General features: G+C 41.6%; 1 protein-coding gene across 11 annotated transcripts in view; it reads right to left on the minus strand.

Moving 5' to 3' along the window:
* Positions 1-796: 796 nt before the first annotated feature.
* The window catches only part of TAL1 (TAL bHLH transcription factor 1, erythroid differentiation factor), a 30,346-nt gene continuing 9,813 nt past the window's right edge, over positions 797-21,329 (minus strand). For 9 of the 11 annotated variants that reach the window (XM_061632906.1, XM_061632909.1, XM_061632908.1 and 6 more), the window contains 3 exons: positions 16,432-16,485; positions 10,123-10,242; positions 797-6,559 (listed from right to left, as the gene is read on the minus strand). In XM_061632906.1, the coding sequence (XP_061488890.1) occupies positions 6,144-6,559; positions 10,123-10,242; positions 16,432-16,485 (590 nt within the window). In that variant the 3' untranslated portion in view covers positions 797-6,143. The remainder of the gene's footprint in view (positions 6,560-10,122; positions 10,243-16,431; positions 16,486-21,329) is intronic. The other 2 variants (XM_061632916.1, XM_061632917.1) reach the window with 2 other exon arrangements.

Raw genomic sequence — 21,329 nt, forward strand, 5'->3', positions numbered from 1 at the left:
CAACATCCTTTTTGAATATCATTCCAGAAATGGACACAGTATTCCAAGTGTGATCACACCACACATTTTATAAAGTATTATGATACTGACAGTTTTACTTTCCATTCCTTGACTTCTGTGTTAAAAGAAATGTTCCTCATGGAGGGCAGAAGAAATTTGCCTGTAGGACCCCACAAGACAGTCTCCACAGGAAGGCTCAGCACTTTAACAAAAAATGGGGGAAGGACGGAGGCAAACCTCAAAATGTGCTAAGGAGCATTCCTATTTTTTGCCCAACACATTTTGAATATACCATACACTTAATCAGAGAGGAACTAGTCACTTCTTGTTTTCTCAATAAGGAGTTTCTTCCTTTGTCTTTAGAGAGATCACAAAACCTGAATGAAAGTCACATTGAAATGTGTCTCAATAATCATCCACCTTGAACAGAATGGAAAAGACAGACAGGGTACCAGCCTATCATTCCATTGTTTAACTTTAGGGGTAGCTGACATGGCGCCCTACTGATTTTGTTGGACTCTCCCCTCAGCCCGTCAGCCACAACTGACTATGAAAATTGGATTTAATTTGGTAAAACCAAATATCCCCTAGTTTAGGCAACTGGAGTAAATTGGTCATTTTTTCTCTTTCTTGTTTGTTTTTGTCTTCCTTAACAGACACGGGGGGACTTGTTGAGTTAATCCAGATTATGTGGAAGTATAGTAAAATCTTTGACAAAAGAAGATGGGATGGAGACCATGTTGATTTTTAAACCTTTATTTAGAAATATCCTCAATATAGTCCTTATATATATATTTATATATTTATATATACATACACATTACAACAAATGTGTTTTCTAAAAAGCATATCGCCTTGTGGGCTTTACGAAGGTAATCAGAATAAAAAGGTACCACATCTGGTTCTGGTGTAAAATGCAGAAAAGGAAAAAAGTGGCAAAGAGAGAATTCATCACACAGTACAACACTGATTGAAAGTGCTGCTTCTTCAGAACCTAAACTGTTGAGGGTGTGGTATATACTGAGACACAGAGCAGGCAAGAGAGGAGACATGGGAGAGCAGAGATGTACCATTCCAATCACAATTTAAAGTACACATTGACAGACCTAAAAAATACCAAAGTTGTACTGTGCTGGGAGAATACAAATAGACTATGGTTCTGAAAATGATATGAGTTGTACCATTCTCTCATATGGATTAAAACAATGGAAGAATGTGAGTAATGCATGTGAAATGGTCTAGATCCTTATTATCCTCAACTCCTAGGCAGCAGCACCATGTAAACATGAATGTAAAGCTGCTCACATTAATCCATATAGACCCTCCCCACTTGTACACTACACAGATATCATGGGATGTAAGGAAGGAAAAGGAAGAGAAGAGAGAGAGGCCAAAGGCCCAATCCTGTGACCTATGCACTGTCTGAAATCTGCTCAAACAGGCAGGCAATACTGTATCTATAAGCTGTAGTAAATGTCTATTGAACTGTATCTCAATAGGCCATGCACATCTCAAACTCAAGATGAGGCACAGCAATTCTTTCCCCCATTCTCAGACCTTCTCCCCCACCCCCATCATCCCACCTTCATTGCCTACATTATCATCTGCGACTCAGGTGTATAATTATTTATAGCTCCCACTCTACGCTTCCTCCCCACCACTTTTAATTTATAATTTTAAAACAGACTTTATCAAAGAAATAGATATTATATTGTTATTTTCTTCAGTTATTTAGCATTCTATCAGGCATTACCAAGGAGCTCTGGTTAGCTGGCATCTAAGTTAATCACAGAAGATTGGGCGCACGCTAAGCTAGTTTCAATCCTTACCTTGGAGTAGGTTCCACTGAACTCATTGGGACTTACTGCTGAGCAGACATGTATAGGATTGCACTGTTTGTTCCCATTAAAATCAATGTGACTTAAGTCGTGACTTAATTCTATTGATTTCATTGGAAACAAAACTCACCCAACTTAGTCCGGATTCAACCTAGAATGGCGTTTTGCATGTCTGAAGAAATTTGCACACCATTATTTTGCCTTGTTTCCCATACAAAAAGATCTGAGAATGGGACAGAATCCAGTAAATTGAGCACCAGCCATGTATTGTGAGTAGTAAGGAAGGCTACAAAAATATAGATGCACTGAATCCCTGGGGAGCTGCCATACAAGTATGAGAGTTCACCAGGGCCTTAATAAATCTTGTTTGGTGGGTTGCATTAGGTTTGGTGAGTCATAGGTTGTACAAGCTTGAGTTGTAATCATTATTATTAATTTTTTGTACATTCAGAGAAATGTACAAAAGAGATACACATTGATGATGAGATCAGACATTCACTGATCATATAAGTTCAGCTGCTACAGAGCCACTTTGATAGGAGATATGTGGTCAATTTACACTCTCTTGCACTCATCTCTGGTGCAAAGCATCTTAGGACATGTAGCAAGCCACGGATAGGGAGATTTATTCAAGATATACACCCATACCCTATAACATCTTTATGGGAGAATGTGCAAATCAATGTGTACATGAAATCAAACAATACATATTCAAATTTTTATTACTATAAAACGTAACTCTGAACTCCTTTGGGCAAGATTGTGAGAGATCTGAAAGCTCAACACAATATAGGTTACATGAGCAGCTCTGGGGAGATGCTGCTCAGTGACTGCCTTGAATTAGTACAACCAAGTGCATATCGAAGGGATAATGTACTTGGAACAGCTGAATCTCAACTCAGGGTGAGCTGCATGGAAATGGTGTTGAGAATGCAAGAAGTGAAAGTAGATTATAGATCTCCTCACACATCCTTCCCAAGCACAGTTCTTTAGCCCCAGACATACATTTACCTACCATCTCCTGAAGTCAGAGTATTCCCATGGAATTTGGCTGCTGTGTAATATCAACTGGTGAAGTTAAGTGTAAAGTGAAAGGAGAGAGAGGCCTTCTGAACTATTAAATCTAGGTGAATGTCTCCCAAGGCCTATGAACATGCATAAGGGGGAAACCAGTTCTAACCAAACAGACCAACTGGGCCCTAGAACACTTATACCAGAAATAGAGTCTTTTAAAGGTAGCATTTTCACTTGAAAATGCCTCTCTATATAAAATACCCCGTAATGAAAACATACAAACATTTTAATATAGCAACGGTTAACATTCCTTTCTTCAAAAAACCAGAAAGGTAGTCCTTCAGTGAAAGCCCATCTTATCTTTATTTAGGGATGGGCCACAGCTTTCATTGGCCAAAAGTTCACTGGAGGCTGCATCCTATTTCCTTCTTAGGTATCCATCTAGGACAAAGGCCAGCAAAGACTGAAAAAGAAGAAAGGAAAACTAGAGCACATGAAAATATCCAAGATTTGGCCTATGGCAGCTGTGCAGGGCCAATGAATGAGTAAAACACATAAACAGCACAATCCTGTGCATATTTACTCACAAGTAAATCCCCCTATGTTCAATGAACATTACTCTTTAGTATATGCTTTTAGGATTACAGTCAATAGTCAGAATCTAGTGTGTTTCAGTTCATTTAATCTGAATTCCAGATTCTGTTTCCTGTCTATGGACGTCTATCACTGCTTCCTGTTCATAACCATGTTTAAAGAGAGTCTTTTAAAAGCAGTAAGCCATGTATTCCATGGCAACCTCTCCAAATATATTTGGGTGTTTATGGGACAACTCTACAACAGGGAAAATTAAGCCCACACACATATGCACAACCCAACACATCAACTTTAACCAAAAAACACCAAAGCCCAAATCAGAAACCCTTTAGCATTTAAATAGAAACCCTTCTATAAAGCTGTTTGGATGTCCATGAGATTTTTCTTTTCTTTTCAGGGGGGAAAAAAAAAGCAAGACTGGGAGACTGCAACGCAAGAGGCCTTCTCCTCAAAGGAAAAAGACTTCCATATGTTTGCAAAGCTCTATCCTTCACAGCCAGTAATGGAAGCATGCACAATTTTCTGGGTCATGCCTTGAACCTGTGAAACTCTGTAGCTACAGAAGCAGACATAGGAGTAGCAATTACAGCTCCCTAACATGCATGCTAGAATGATGTGGGGGCTTGTAAATGTGTGGTTTTGCATATTCACACTACATTTTTATGCATACACTTAAAAATGCAATGTGTAAATTGGCCTTGAAAAGTGTAAAGACTTCCTAGATCTGCAGCAACCATGCAAACAAACATTGGCTTGTAACGTAGCACTAAGTTAGGGTCCTCCAGGACAAGGTTTACTGCTAGTGCAACAGGTCTCTTCCCCTCTCCTCCCCCCACATGCCTCATAAATCTCTTCTAAGGGTTCCCCCAACCATCTGAAACAGACTTGGGGAGGGAATGGGGTGCACATTGGGGAAGGAGAGGGAGAAAGTCCCATTGTGCTGGCATTAACCCTTGCCCTGACAGGACACATTCATTGGATAGCACCCATCTGGCTATAACCCTCAAAGTTCATACTAATCCTGAAATATTCTCACTTGAGTGGTACTTTGGTGAGACTGCAAAGAGTAAGGTGGCTCATGATGACAAAAAAGCTGGATCAGGTTTTTGAGCAAAGTGCAGGCATAGGGGAAATGGCCATGGGAGAGAGGGCATGTACTACAGAAAACATACCATCACAGGGCTATAATAACACAAAAGAATGCAGATTAGCTCTGATGCCATACAGCTTCTGAAAATAGTACCCCCTGAGCATCATCCTCTTGGGGCTCCTACTGCAAAGACTTCTTTCTGGGCACTTGTAGACTGTCGCTCTTTAGGGGTGGGATTCAATCACATATCAGCAAATTCAGGTTGCACAATTATTGTTGATTGTGAGGTCTTGTGCAACAAACATGCTCCCCCCAAATATCAGACTTTTTGCGATAAGGAAAGTCACAGGAAAGACGAAGCAAAGTGTGGAATAACACTTGCTTTGATGCGACATCATCTAGCCTCCCCACAAACAAATCAAAGTGAATATTCACTAAATAGCCAATGTTGCCTAACCTCCCTGCAAACTAATAGGATGAATGCTCAATGAACAGATCGTCTGGAAGTGCCCTAAAGCACATGGCACATAGCATGGTTGGCCATTTGCCAATCTGAGCAAGAACCCAACTTTGATGACCAATGATATTTCCTTTCTTCCTTAAAAAAGGAAGAACATGGTTCATGGTTCTTGTACAACTCCCATTAATTTCCATGGAATTTGTGCAGGAGAAACTCCTGGTGACTTTTAGGTAAGTAAAACCAAACAAGTCAAACTGCATTACTGAAACATTGTTTATACCAGTTTTTATATAAATATATATTTACACACACACAATTTGTCATCGCACTTGTTTCAGGAAAAATAAAACAGGGAGACCCCAAGACAACATCTCTGAGGAAATACTGTTGCTCAACCATGTTAGAGGAAATCATCACTGTGATGAAGTGTCAGAAATTGGGAACAAAAGCCCACTGGTGTACCTTTTTAGTTCAGCAGATACTGCGTGTTGGAATTAAACAAAAAGAATTCCACATCATAAATACAAGACCTCAAACAATCCAAAGTTGGCCTAGATTTTTTTTTTTTTTTAAACACAACACAAAGTTAAGTGTTCTTTCGCTAGGGATATTTCCTTCCTTCCTTAAAAAGGCAAAGCTCTTGAGTGAAGGCAGACAAATTGCAGACATTTTCTCAAAGTGGGCTGGAGAAAAACCACACTGCATGAATGATAATTTTAAGGGCTTTCGGGGCCATGTGGACACACATTATAATGGAAGATGCTTGTCTTTGAACAGCTGGAAGAGAAGTAGAGGCAACACAAGACTGAAACAGCGATACTCTGCAGAAGGACAGAGTGCCTGGCCAATCCCTTGTAATCTTTGTATTAATATAAAATGAGCTGCCCGCATATTTCAACATTTCAGTGCTAAACTCTTTCAAAAACACAGAGATAACAAGACAGTCCTTCCACGCTTATGCTTCATCAATGAAGATGCTCTTGATTTAATCCATTGATGCTTTCTAATGCTGCTCTCTTGCTGAAGCTGAAAGGAGAACTTGGGAAATACCCATTTCTTTTTTGAGATAAGGAGGATGGGGAAAAGACATGCATAAATTCCAAATTCCAAGTATTCAAGGGCTTGCCTATGCCACTTTGTCGGGTCATCATCGCTGTGCGCTGCTTTCCATGGGAAGAATAGAATGGTGGAGAGCTCTTGTGTGCTTCGGATCTAACGTTTCATGCTCTTCTGTGTAACTGTCTGGGCTCCCTGCTCCATCTAAGGAGCTTCCACAGCTTGAGTTTGGAGACAACATGTCCTGAAGAAGGTCTTCTTGCACTATACCAGTGTCTTTGTTTACTTTACCCCTTTGGTTTCCTTCTTCTTCCTGGTCATTGAGCAGTTTGGCCAAGAAATTGATATATTTCATAGCCAGACGTAAGATTTCATTCTTGCTGAGCTTTTTGTCAGGTGGGTGAGTGGGGATGAGCTTGCGAAGCTCAGCAAAAGCCCCGTTGACATTCTGCTGCCTCCACCGCTCTCTGCTGTTTGTAAATATTCGACGGACTACCTTTGTATGACCTAAAAATAACAGGAAATGCAAGGTTAGCAGATATAGGAATCACAGGGTGGGGTGTGGAAACACACACACAGTGAAGAGTGGTGGCTCTATGTCAGTGGGGCAGTGGAATTCGCTCCATGTTTTAGTCCAAATTTTCAAGGAGCTTTCCAAGGTGCTCTTTGAAAGTTCAGACTAAAATCCAGAGCAGATTGCATGACCCCACTGACATGGAGCCACAAGCTACCAGCTACCACTGCACACCCATTGAAACAACTTGTTTTAAGTGAGGCTTACAAGTAGGGATGGACAAGTTTTGGTTTCTCATTTTCCAGTCTTAAATTCAGTTCACCAAATTTCTGCATCAGTTTGCAATTAAAAAAAGTCACAAAAATTCATCAACATTTTAGTGCACATTTCTTTTCACATTTTATGTGCAATTATGCCCAATATACACATTTCTGCAAACAATTTCCTGAACATAATGCATTTTTGTATGTTGTTTTCACTAATATATTCATTTTATGCACCCCCTATGCATTTTTGTACAAATTGTTTGGTTGGACTACTGTATCACAAAATTTGGAGAAGTGTGCATTTTGAAGAATAGTGATATTTCCATTTTTGTATTCTTTTAGAAGTGTGAATTAGGTAAGTTTGCATCAAAAATTCATTTTTCCTTCATCCCTACTTAAAAGATGTAGATATTTTAGCAGAGCCAACCTGGTACATCTTTTATCATGGGAGTGGGAGATAAAAATCAGGCAGATGTCCAGTTCCTTCTCCCCATTAGACATGGGGCAAACTATAATCAGCCCTAGCCTGCAGGGTCTTTCCATATTCCTATCCAACCTCTTGTGGAACAATGTGACTGAGATCTCATCCCACAATGCAGCTTGGCTGGATAGTAATCACATCATTCATAACAGAAGGGAATATGCAGCTTTACTAACATCACGTTGTTGTAAGTGGGGGTGCTAAATTGTAAAGCTTATCCCAAACACAATTGTAAACCAGATGTTCTTATATCCCATTGCTGCATACATAGTGTTTGTCTTTTGGGAGGATTTTAATCTATGAGACAGGGGCTTCATTGCTCATACTTCAGAAACATTTTCTTCCAGGTCATTTAAGATGTGTTGATATCAATCTTTAAAACATTGGGTTGGATCCAAAGGTACCTAGTGCAATCCAAAGGTCACTTCCACTCATGCAAGGTGTTCCTCTCCCTCAAATTCTGCTGACTCTACCCTCTCACTGCAGTCCCTCTACACCCCATCCCATGCCTTTTCAGGAGAGCCCTTGAACTTTATGCAAATTTTGGGATGACGCTGTGGCTACTGTGGAAAGGAAGGACAGAAAAGCCCTGTTGTGTAAACAGCTTCACTCATGCTTCTCTGAGGTAACCCACTGAGAGTTCTTATCAAGCTAGTCCGTTCCAGTAAGCAGGGATGTAGTCATCTGAGGTTTTAGACCCTTTGTTTTTTTGGCAGCAGGGTCCCTATACCTCCAGCATCCTACAAGCCAATCAGCATGAAAGGGGTGTGTGCTATTCTAACATGTTTCCTTCCCTTCCCTGCTGATTGGAGCCAATCAGAGTGAAAGGAGGTGAGTCAGCCACTGAGAAGACTCTTCCTGTAACTAACACCCTTCCCTTTTATGCTTGTTGGCTGCTGGCAATGTCTGTTGTTGTGGGAGAAGGCATTATTCTCAACTCCACAGCATAAAATGGCAGTGGAGGGGAGGGGTGTGATTGTGACTAACAGGAAGGGATCCTGTACTTTTCAGTTTGCCACTACATGACTGCCAGAAGACAGATACCCATCCATCTCCTGGGGTGAAGTTTAATGTGACCAATAGTAAAGTCACCACTGAGAGATTCTCAGCAGAGATCAAATGTGTCTGGAAGTCAATTGTCTTATCAGTTGTCTGCCTAGGCTAGCTACTAGGACTCTAACTGGAAAGCTTTCACTGAGTTAAGATACTACATTTGTCCATGTTCAGGAAATTATATTGAAATCAAGACAATGTTTCTGGATACAGAGGGAAAGTGTGTGTGTGTATGTGTGTGTGTTGCAGATGTTTCAAGATGTATTCCTAGTACTACCATGCAGAAGAGATAGTGTGCAAATTCATGTCCTTTATAGTGACTAAATAGCAATACTTATATAATATAATTAACTGGACATTCTTATTTCTGTAAACTTTTAATTTGGGGTTCAAGTTGTATGACTTATGGCATAAGTCATACAACAAAGATACTGTATTTCGCCAAACATCTGGAAAGGGCAACAACAAATGAGAATAATGCAGTAATACAGTCTGATAATATAGTAAGTGAATGTTACTGTGCCCCACAACTCTTTTGAGGATTCTTCAGAGCTAGTGCATTGTAATGATTAAGGTCATGAGCTGAAAGTCTCCAGATCAAATTGCTGCTCAGGGCTGGAACTCACCAGAAGATTTAGGCAAGCCATGATTCTCGCAGACTCAGTCTCACATCTGTAATATTGGAAAACCTGTCCTGGCCTACTTTAAAGAGCTGCTGATAGGGTTACTACATTGTCCGTGAAATGTTTTGGGCATTTCGGAAATGCACAATATAAATATTAAGCATAAAAAAAATTATAACCTATTGTGCGGACTGTAGATCGTTCCATCTTCTAAAAACTCATGCCATCCAGTTGGATGACATGATGTTCATGATATGACACATATGCTGTGAGTATTTGGGCCCTTGAGATCAAAATACTCTTACAACTGAGGTTCAGGATCAGAAAAAAGATAGCTTCTTGCAGACTATGGAATTCATCCATTGAGGGTTTGTTCTAGTAGAAAACTCTTCTGCTTGCATAAGGCAGGCCCCCTAATTTGTGCCACAGGCAAAAAAAAAAAAGAACTCCATCTGTTGCAGCCCTCTGTATCATAACCTATTCTGATCAGGAGGATCTCCTATCCCTCAAGAACAGCTTTTCAGGGGGCAAGGAGTCAGCAGTGACTAGTAAGAGCAATCAGCTGTAGTTGTTGGTGCCCATTGAAACTGACAGGGGAGAAGGCAGAGAGGGCAACAGTAGGTGGAGCCAGACCCAATGACAGGCAGAGCCAACTAATTCTAGTTTTACCCTCATCTTCCTTGCTACTAAATTCTATAATGGCAACACTGAGACTAAGGAGATGGAAGCTAACCTTCAGTGCTGCCACCTTCTGGACTGAATGTAAGAAGGCAGGCAGGTAGGTAGGGGCTGACTAAGGGCAGACTGAGGCTGCCCCATTCACCCTAATAGACCAGCTTCCACTGGAGATCACTGGAAATCACAAGGTCCATCTTGGGCAAACAGAAGTGATTTCAACTAGTGCAAAACCACCATGGATGTAGCCCTATAACTGTAATACAGTCGGAAACCATTTTCAGTAATTTGCACAAACTTAGTATTAGTAGAACTCTTTTAAAACGTGGGTTTAGCTGAGTGCAATTCTTGTCCACAGTCACCTCACAGGGGGATAAAGGCTTTAGACCCACCAAAGCCCCACAAGCTAGCCCACCCTAAAATCAAAGCAGGAAGTTGATCGTGTGGGATACGCCCACCTGATCCTAACAGATGATCCTGCTCAATGCTCCAGAGGAAGGCGAAAAAGCCCCGGTGTCTGCCAATGTGCTGTGGGGAAAATTTCCTTCCCGATGCCAACCCAGGCGACCAGGTCAACCCTGTGTATAAGAGCAAGAATCACCATATGTTAAAGCAGAAGGCAGTCGCAAATGTCATTCCCCCTGTCTTTTCTGTAAGCAATATTTACCCATTTTTTTTTATGAATTATGTGCTATGCAAATTGAGATTACCCACACTTGACTTAATTGGTATTATTAATTTGGCATGAAATTGGCACTTTTAAACAGAACTGCTGGTGGTGAAGGGTAAGTGGGGTGAGTGGACAATGACATGTCTAGGATCTCTTAGGGTCAGGAGGGTTGGGGATGCTGCAAAAGGAAGTGCTGCAAAAAGGAAATCTGAAGCTACAGATACTAAGAAAAAAAGTGATTGCTTAAACCTGGCCTTGGTTCTCACTTTGCAAGATGAGAAGTACTAAAGCACAAACCTTGTTGATGGGTACCCTGCTCTCTGGTGCAGATGCCCTAGTCCCAGATGCATGGAAGTTGACAGAGACAAGGTCAGCTCTAGGTTTGAAGGAACACACTATAAATTTTCTTTCTTTCTTTACTTACTTACTTATGTAACTGATTTTATATCAAAGTTCTTGGTTTACATGTGTATTTTATATGTTGTATTTTTACTTGATTTTGTACGCCGCCTAGAGTGGCCGCTGACGCGGCCAGATAGGCAGCCTAGAAATAAAATTTTATTATTATTTATTATTATTTGTATACCACTTCATACTTGAAAAAAGCCTCTAAGCAGTTTACAGTGTTGAAAAGAAAATCAAACCAAATTACACATTTAAAACAATACAAAATGTTTAAAAGAAAAAAATGCTCTCTGGTGAGCCCCCTCCTACATCAGTGGGCACTTCAAACTTACATAGTGGCATTGATGGGCTGCTACGAGCCTCCATTTTAAATTTCACCCAGTGCCCCAAGGACAACTTAAAATGGTGATCCTCAGGATACATTGGGAGCATTGTGGGAAATTGAAAAATGGCAAACCTAAGGTAGGGGTCACTCCCAGTGGCTGTGATGTGGCACTGGGGTCTCAGCAACTGCCCAAGAGTGCTAGGCACCTACATCAAGCCTGGACACAGGTGAATTAATGCTTAAGAAAAAAATACTTCTTCATTTGCTCACACTCTCTGCTACCCAGTCATCCTAACATCCAATTCTCTCATGAAGACCTGCACCTTCCTACACTGGTAACATTTTGAAAAACTGAGAATAGCCATCTTTTCCACCACTTTCCCTATACATATTTCAGGATGCTTCTAAGAACTAGCTTCCCAATGTATATATTGCAATGAAGAAATACCCCACTGAAGCAATCTCCACATTCAAAATTACATATTTTCTATTTTTGTCAAGAATAGAGAAGGGCAATTGCAGCACAGAGCAGAAGTGTGTCAAAGGTTTCTTAGGACTGGGAATGATGGGGGTAAGACTAGGAATCTGAGAGGTGACTGTCTGAGATGGTTGCACCCTTGCACATATACAAATTGTGTATGCTTCGTTGCTGGAGGTTCAATAGAAGGAACTCCATCTGCCTATCACTTTTCATGACAACAAGAATGACAGCAAAACCGGCATCTCGCCATCTTCTGGAGCCATTTATGCATGGCTTAAAACTCTTGAGGACTTATCTTAAGAATGTGTCACAACTGAGAAAGCGGGTATTATGTCTGCCTCCATTCAAATGCTAAAACTGAGAGGATATTTTTAGTACCCATGAACAAAACATCTTTTTTTTAATCTACCATTATCCAAATTTATTTGTTAATCTAAATTTTGTACCCTGACTTTTGATACTACTATCTGAGCCCTAAGCCCTAAAACCCTTGGACTGTAGGGATCTTTCACAAGGGCATTGACAAGTAGATGACAGCACTGGACCTTTCTCACTGGATCATAAACTTGGTAGGTGCAAAAAAGCTATCCAATCCAACCCCTTGTGACAAGAAAACCATTTATCCCCTAGGGCCCATACTTCAGATCAGTCTCCTATAGCAGTGGTGGGGAATCTCTAGCCCACATACTTTATTGGACCCAGTATGGCTCCCAATTTGGCCTGCAAGGGTGTTCCTCACGAACATTTGATGTCATTTGTGACATCAGGTGTGGGGCAGGTATGCACACATCTACAAAGGAGCAATCAAGAAGTTAAAGTGAGCTCTCAGCTGATCAGTACTGACAGGGAGTCCAATGGGATTGGCTGCACAAGGGGCTTCCCCATTGGGAACTCCCTAGCACAATCAAGGGGGCTCTCATACTCCATTTGGAAGAAGAGGGTTTGGGTTGAAACCGTTTCCTCTAAACAGAGCATTTTCCCCTTTGCAGATGTCCGCAGAAGGGGGAAAATGCTTCCTTTGGAGGCAGCAGATTTAATCCAAACTGCTTCCTCCAAATAGACTTCAAAGGGGCTCCCTGTAACTACTGATCAGCTGATCCACTGATGGCAGTAAACAACAAGGGTGGTAAGCATCCAAGGATAAGCAGGAGAAAAAAAGAGGGGGGAGACCCCAAGATGCTGGAAAAAAGGAATTCTTGAAATGGAAATCCAAATAGGTTTTATTAAAAAGAAAGCCCCACGAGTTTTGGCCACTCAGTGACTTGGCCTTCATCAAGGGATGAACAGGTCTAAAACGTTTATCTTCAACAATTATGTATGCATAAATGTGCATGGAGTTTCTTCACTGATTCTATGCAACTGAATAATGACCACCTCTGAAATTGTGTCTTCATCAGAGTGTGCTGTTACCACCAATCAGCTGATTAAAGGGACTCCCAGTAGCTGCCAAAGTCTGTTTGAAGGGAATGGTTTGGATTCAGTGATTCAAGGTTTGGATTACAGAAGTCAGTCACCTGGCATCATTATGACATCAGTTGATTGACAGGTGAGCAATCCTGCTCACGTGTCAAAGTTGGCCTGTGGGGAGTGGGGGAATTAGGGATCTGGCCTACCAACCAGATTTGATACCTCACCCCTTTACAACATTATGCAATAAGCAAAGAGAAGGTACACTGCAGACAGGTTCTTGTTGGACACTTTTACTATTATGACCATAGAAGCCAAATCTTGTTTCACTACCTGCAAGTGCAGAATCCACAAGAGTCTGTTAAGAAAGGATGAACTGATCATTCATACAGGAACCATGACATCCCAATTCGTCTCCTACCTTTTGGCATAGAGTCTTGTATGTGATGACTGATATGTTCATGGCCAGATTATACTGGTGTAATGGGAGTAATTGCACTGGGGCCCATGCCAGCAAGGGGCCTAGACTCTGAACTTTCATTTTAAAAAAGGAAAAGTATCTTACCCTCCTAGAAGGAAAATTATGAAGCAACATGTGCAAGTACCATTCTATGTTATTTGTATGAAATGAGACAGCCTGGCAGCTCCTGCCTTTCAGTGCTTGTAGCCAATCAGTGAAATCAGTTGTGATTGATGAGTGAGTTGCTTGGAGACCAGACTATAGGAATCCCCGAGGTACTAAGGACCTGCTGTTTTCCCCTCCTCTTTAGTGCATCTGTCTCATTTTCTAGTCCTTGAAATCTCTGTGGTTTGGTCTTCTTTTCTTTTCAGTAACCAGGATGTATCTTTCCTGTGATGGATACGTCTGAGATCAGGTACTCCCTAGAAGTTGTTTTCTACAAATATTACTGCACAATAAGTGTGGGCAGGTGCTAAAGAATCCCCTGCATACACATGGCAAATGCAAAATGTGAAACTTTACAGAGAGGCTCTGGCATGTCTCCTGCTGTGCAGGACCTGATGTCCAAGCACTCATTAAGTTAGCTTACAGTACAATGGTCTACATGTCTACTCAAAAGTAAATCTCTTTGTATTTAATAGGGCTTATGCCAGGTAATTGTGTACAAGATTGTAGCACTGTCTTTCTTATGAAGAAGGGGCTGAAGAGTTTGTGTTGATGGTATCAGGATCAGTGCAAAACAAACAAAACTTATATATATACAGTCTGTTATGTTTAAAGTTATTTTATAAAAGATGGTTATAAAATCAAATAATAATCTTAACATAATTAAATTATTATTAATAAAATAAAATGCATTCTATAACATTTAAAAACCCTGTTAGTTATCTCAGTAGTTTTGCCATTGAGACAGAACAATGGAGAGTGGAAGCAGGTTTTATTTTTTTACAGAGCAGTTAGGAAAAATACTGGCGTTATGCTTTTCCTTGCTATTTTACCTGTAAAAGTAAAATAGTTTTAAAAAATGAAAGCAAATCATTCTGCTTTCCACAGACTCACATCTCCAGTGTCTACAGGCCTAAGATAACTCTTCTTAGGAATCAATCCCATGTGCACACCAGCCTGGGAGTAAGTTCAGTTGAACACAAGTGGGATTCATGCATCTAAAATGCACCAGATTAAGATTGGTTGAAATTTTGGAGCTGTACGAATTTGTGGGAGGGGGCACAAGTTCCCTTTTGCAGTCATTTTATTCCTCCTACTGTATCTTCATAATAGCCATGTGAGGTAGACTAAGCTGAAGGTTGGGGACTGGCCGAAGGCAGGAAGTGAGCAAAAACAATGACAAGTTAAGCAAGTGTAAAATGTGAAACTGTATGTGCTCAGAGTATGTTCTTTTTACAAAAGTTGGCAAATGTTTCTTGTTTGTGTTTTGATGAGAGTCATGAAACTGCACATGCTCAGAATATTTTTGCAGTGTGCAAAGCTTCTGCCAGGTGTGGCTATGTCTCTCCTGACTACAATTGAGGCTGGGTTTTTTCCATTCTTCTCTCACCTCCCCAGGTACTATGTAAATCTGGTACTTGGCAAGGGGGCAAGCTGAAGCATTCTTGCCCTGTGGCTATCAGCAGTCAGAGCATAAGATGGAGAGGACATTAATGGAGTTTCAGTCCAGGCAGGATGAGTAAGGAGGCAAAGGAAAGGAAGAGCCAAGACTCTAGTATGGTAATGATGGCCAGGTTCTGGAACACCCTCTTTCTGGAGGCATGGATAGCCAGGTGTTTCTTGAGAGTTCGGCGTTTAATGGGGATTTGTCTTTTCTCTCTTTTGGTGGTGATGGTTAGACTATTTATTGAGCCTTGAGTCTGTTGTGTTTCACAGTAACTGGTCTTTTTATTGATATTGATGTTGCTGATATTTTAATGTTATTTTAATTGTGTCCTGTGATTTGTAATGATAGGAATTTTTTTAAAAAAAATGTAAACCCCTTGGAGCTCACTTGTGTCAAAAAGCAGTATATAAGCACATTAAAAAAATTTTTTTAATAAATTGCTTAGTCTTTAAGACAGGGATGGGGAACCTCTTAGCCCATCAACTAAATTTGGCCCAGGAAATTGGGTTCCAGTTTCCCCAAATGATACCCATCTGCCCCACCCCTAACATTATATGTAATGTCAGGTGGGGGCAAGTAGACACAGGGCTGGATTGGCTGCATGACTGAGTTCCTTGAGGGGACCTCGATTGTGCAACCAATCCCTGCAGAAAGCACCTTTGTCAGCCCTACATTCAGTGCTTTCGCAAGCACAGGGTTGGCAAAGCCCCTTGTGTTGGGGTTCCCAAGCACCGAATAATCAGCTGGCTGTTAGGTACTTGGGAAGCACTGCACCCACCTGTCAATCATCTGGTATCATAATGTTGTCCCACCCATGGGTCAAAGCTGGCCCATGGGGGTGGGGACAGATGGTGATCTGACCCAATGCTTTTAAGAACTATAAGGCAGATGTTATGGTACCTTATTTTATGCATTTATTTTTTGAGTGAAAGAGGGGGCCTGCTTTGGGAACTGCACCAGTAACCCCAGTCACTTTAACTGGCCTTAGAGGAGGTCATGTACTGCTTGAACATCTGAAGTAACTTCCAGTTCATAAATAAGATGGAATCTGAACTTGAGTCCCACAGATACAAATCCAACATTTCAGCCCTTGTCCAATTACTATATCAAGTCCAATCTACTGCATCACAAAGATCACAAAATTCTAGAGGTCAGTACTTTGCCAATTGATTGGAGCACATATTTTTGAGGCCATAAAACAGGGGTGGCTAACCAGCAGCCCAAGGTCCTGATCCAGCCCCCCAGGGTTCAAATCCCCACATAGCCATGAAGCTCACTGGGTGACCTTGGGCCAGCCACTGCTTCATAACCTCATGAAAACCCTATTCATAGGGTCACCATAAGTCGGAATCGACTTGAAGGCAGTACATTTTTCAATGGCACAAAAAATAATGATGAAGTCCTCACCAACTGCAATGGGACTCTGCTGTCGCATGGTGGAGTACTCGGCATAGGTTTCTGCTGTAGAGGGGAAAAAAGAAAAAGCATGTGGGGAAAATTGAGATTGCCATCTGGGGCCATGGGTTCAAATCCCACCCACAGCATTTGTGTGTGCGTGTGTGCACGTATGCTCACACATGTGTACTCTGGAGGGGGGTGAGTGTTTATCACCACACACACTTTTTAGGTCCCTGGCATATGGCCCCAGAGGACAGTGAATAAAGACAATGCAGTCCACAGACCCTTGACATAAAGCAAAACTGTATTTAGAACTAATAAAATCAAATAGATTAAGCTCATTGGGGGTTTGTGCGTTTGGAGCGTTTGGGTTGATTTTTTTGTTTTCTTGCTTATGTAGGTGGTTTTTGATATGTTCAACACAGAAATACCACACAGAGCTAACCCAAGATAGGAACATAGGAAGCTGCCTTATACTGAATCAAACTATTGGTCCATCTAGCTCAGTACTGTCTGAGCTCCTGCTGGGAGGAAAAATAGAAGTGGACTGCCTTCAAGTCGATCCCGACTTATGGCAACCCTATGAATAGGGATTTCATGGTAAACGGTATTCAGAGGGAGTTTACCATTGCCTCCCTCTGAGGTTAGTCCTCCCCAGCTGGCTAGGGCCTGCTGAGCTTGCCACAGCTGCACGAGCCAGCCCCTTCCTTGTCCGCAGCTGCCAGCTGGGGGGCAACTGGGCTCCTTGGGGCTATGCAGCTTGCCCACGGCTGCGCAGGTGGCAGGGCACGTAACCCCTGAGCCACTCACTGTGGGGGTGATCTTTAGCTGGCCCTTTACACCCAGGAGACACGAGCAGGGATTTGAACTCACAGACTGTGGACTCCCAGCCAGGCTCTCCTCCCCACTGTGCTATCCCAGCTCGCTGGGAGGAAGGGCGGGATATAAATTAAATAATAAAGGAAGAAAGAAATACTGTCTGCAGGGGCTCTCCAGGGTTTCAGGCAGGAGGCTCTTCCAGCCCTGCCTGGACGTGCCAGAGATTGAACTTGGGACCTTCTGCAAGCAAAGCGGATGCTCTACCACTGAGCTACGGCCCTTCCCCTCTATGTGAAATTCATCCCAAATTTTCAAAATGCTTGCAAAAATAAATTAATAGCCCCCCACTTGTGAATTCACTCTACTGATTTTCTAGCAACCTGCAAAGCAAGGGATTTCCCAGCTCACTCTCTTTGCCTCTTTACTTCACCAGCAGTCCTGACATCACTGATCGATGAGATCTGCACATCTACCTTGTTTCAAATGGCATGGGTTTTCCCCCCATTAAATCCTCGCTCAACCCCCCCCCCCCAGAATTTAATGCACATATTTTAAAGTCTACTGCACATACTCTCCATGAAATGCCTTGAGAAGCCATGCTAAAAACACTAGCACTTATGTTGCCAACTTTGCTTTTAGTTGTGTGCATAAGTGGCCTTAGAATGAGGGTCCACTCTCAATGTATGACTACCAAACCTGCAACTTTGGACCTCAAACATCATATTCAAGAATAAACCCCAAAACTCACTGGCAGACCAGTGAAAATCCAAAGTAAAGTGATAGAAGATTATGGTTTGAAACTTCACTTTACCCTAAGGCATTTTTCTGCTGTGAAAAAAATATTGATTTTTCATTGCCTTAAGATTATGATCCATCAAACCCTTAGAGGTGTATCTAGATTGGTACTTGTACTCCAAACCACAAATGAGGAAGCAAATATAACCAATAACATTATAATGACCTTCCAGCTCCTGTTGTATAGGGCTGTATGGTCTTTCCCCATCATTTTAATTTAATTTACTTTCACATAATTGGCCTCATCTATGGATTCCTTGCGAGAGTTCTAATGGAGCTCTGCTGTTCACAAAGCCTTCTTCACTGACTTCAATAGAGGAGACAGCTGTCTGTGTGTAAAGAGATGGTCAGAAGTGAATGGAGAGATGCACTTTCACAGCAGCTTCATGACCACATTAGAGGGTACATGGAGCTCTGGATTGGGAGACAAACTCAAAATGCAGATTTATACACCTTAATGCCATTTCGCAGTGTATGCACTCCAATAGATACAATGATGCTTGATCAGTCTTTTGCTGCTGTAAGCATAATACAAGAGGAGGATATATCCAAAAACATATAGAAGGCATGCTCCAGGAAGCTATAGCCAATTGCAGCTACCAAGCATCTGTCCCCCAAATGTTTGGAGATGCATGTTTCCCCTTCGCACTGTACATGTTTGTCTCAGCCAGGGGCTGCTTAAGTGTAGCAGCAGTTCCATGTAAGTTGTGATTGTGCTCTTAATGAGCACCTTGGCAGTAGTTAAGTCTCCCACTGTCACAGGATAACGCTCTTTTATAAGACGAAGGCTATTTCCTAAGCCTTTGGAGATGATGATGCAAGACTAATCTTAAATTGAAGAAATCCTCAATTTAAGATTAGTCCTGCTGTATTGTCCTATGAAATAGCTTCGCAATGTGCCTATATCTTTTATGGGTATCCAAATTATATCCAACCTTTATGTAAATTGTGGAAATGTCAATAGCTGAACAACTGAGTTAGCAAAAATAAATAAATAAATAAATTGATAAAATGTTAAATCATCGACAGATGCTATGGAGTGCACACAGAGCTAGTGTTACTGTTAATGTGAATATCAGCTATTAATAAATGAATATAAAGTTGTTGTAGTAAGCAAACAAATAACCACCTTGCCAGCATATGTCAAAAAGCAGAGGGAGGAAATTTGATTTTTAAAATGCAAAGTTAGAAGGGGGGACCTGATATTTTACTCTTTTCAGGGTTTTTGTTTTTGTTTCTCCAATTTAACCAAGGTAACAGTTGTTGGGTGTTTCTATTGCTTTGAAATACATTACATATCCTGACCATGTTCCTTAAGTGGTGACCCCACACTGAGAAGTGGTTCTGACCTTCAAATGACATTGAGTCTGTTAATTACCCTAGGATAATTAATCTACTATGGTCATAATCAGCCAATTTCTCCATAGCAGTTGCTTGAGCAAATGAGGTGTAGATAAACACATTGTGTCTCATTCATCTAGTTAGTTCCAAGGGTTTTTACCAGAGTTGCTACTTTGATTCATTATTCCACATCAATAAAATCTGCTCCTCATCCTCACATTGGCTTTGCTGACTCCAGACCTGCACAACATGTGCCCCACCAAGCCAAAGGCATGCATTTATTTTATTTTATTTTATTTAAATTGAAATTCCTATCCCATCCTTTCTCCCAAATGAGCTCACTAGCCATGCAGTTTAGCCTACCTGGGGCTCGATAAACCTCTTGATTAATTCGCTGCCTGCCAAAGACTACAAAAGTGTTCTCAAGAATCTGGAAGGCTGCAGAACATGACTGAGAAGGGCTGCATTCAGCATGGTGGTTCATAATAGTATGTGCCCAGTTTATACAGGGTCCAGAAAGCTGTTACTTCTGAAGTAACAGCCTCAGTATATATAAACCAAGGGAGAAGACAGCGGAGGTAGAACATATATATCAGGGTTAGTAGCCATTGATTCCTTTATCCTCCATAAATTTGTCTAATCTTCTCTTAAAGCCATCAAGCTGGTGGCCGTCGCTGCCTCTTGTGGGAGCAAATTCCATAGTTTAACTATTTGCTGTGTGAAGAAGTACTTTCTTTTGCCTGTCCTGAATCTTCTGACATTCAGCTTCATTGGATGGCCCCAACGAACAGAGAGGAAAAACTTATTTCTTGTCATTTTCCCCACACTATGATCCTTTCCCAACTCTAGGAGATCCATTTTGAGGTAAAGCAACCAGAAGTGGACATAATATTCCACACAGCATTGCACCATAGACTTGTATAATGGCATTATGATATTGGCAGTTTCAATCTCAATCCCATGGAATTCACCTTTTTCATAGCTGGCCAGTGGAGACTGGTGGCTGCAATGTCAGTGGGTCAATGAATCCACTCTGGGTTAAACTTAGAGCAGATAATTACAGTGATATTGGAGCCCCCAGTCTGCCAAACACTAGGTTGTAATACTGTTTATTACTGGACTTATTTCAAAATGTAAGAAGCCAGTCCTGCTGCTTTCGAGGACCCTCCTTCTTATTCTGATGGTTGGGGCCCTGGACTTCTGCCCTAAAGACCAGCCCTGAGGGCACCAATGTAAGAACACCAGAAGACCTGCTCACTGCCAGCCCCTGTTGAAGGTCCAAACCGCACCCACCAGCCAACATGGCTGATGATGCTCTTTTAATTTCAAAACAATCATTTTGCTCAGTTGGCATTCAATAAATACCTAAATAAATGCAGGACCAGTACTGGATGAATCATAAAGGAGTAGGCAAATATCATCCTCTCCCTCCTTTTGAGTGCTCTCTGTTTAATGCCAACATATTATTCACATTGTCATCATAGTTGCCATCATTGTTACCATTATTTATTGCAGGAGAAGCCAACGTGGCACCCTCCAGATGTTGTTAGATTACAGCATCCATCATCCCTGCCCATTGGCCATGCTGGCTGGAGCTGTTAGGAGTTGTAGTCCAACTACATCTCAAGGGCACCATGTTGACTACCCCTGATTAATTGTCTTAGCCTATTAGAATAGCCAAATCATTCACCAAGTGTGGATTCTGAAGTAGCCAAAAAGGCACCATCTACACACAAGCGGGAGGTGGCAGCAAGCTTGGGGGCACCTCAAGGTTTGCAGAAATACCAAAAATCTTTGGGGAGGACCCTCAAAGTGGGACATAAGTATAAATGAGCATGCTGAGTGACTATGGAATGCTAAGGAGGTTGAAGTAGTAGAGAAGGCATGACGGAAGGCATAGCTGGCTGGAACACTTACTAGAAGGACTCCAACTGCAACATTTTGTTCCATTT

Source organism: Rhineura floridana, chromosome 6 (assembly GCF_030035675.1).
Source record: "Rhineura floridana isolate rRhiFlo1 chromosome 6, rRhiFlo1.hap2, whole genome shotgun sequence".
Classification (NCBI taxonomy): Eukaryota; Metazoa; Chordata; class Lepidosauria; order Squamata; family Rhineuridae; genus Rhineura; species Rhineura floridana.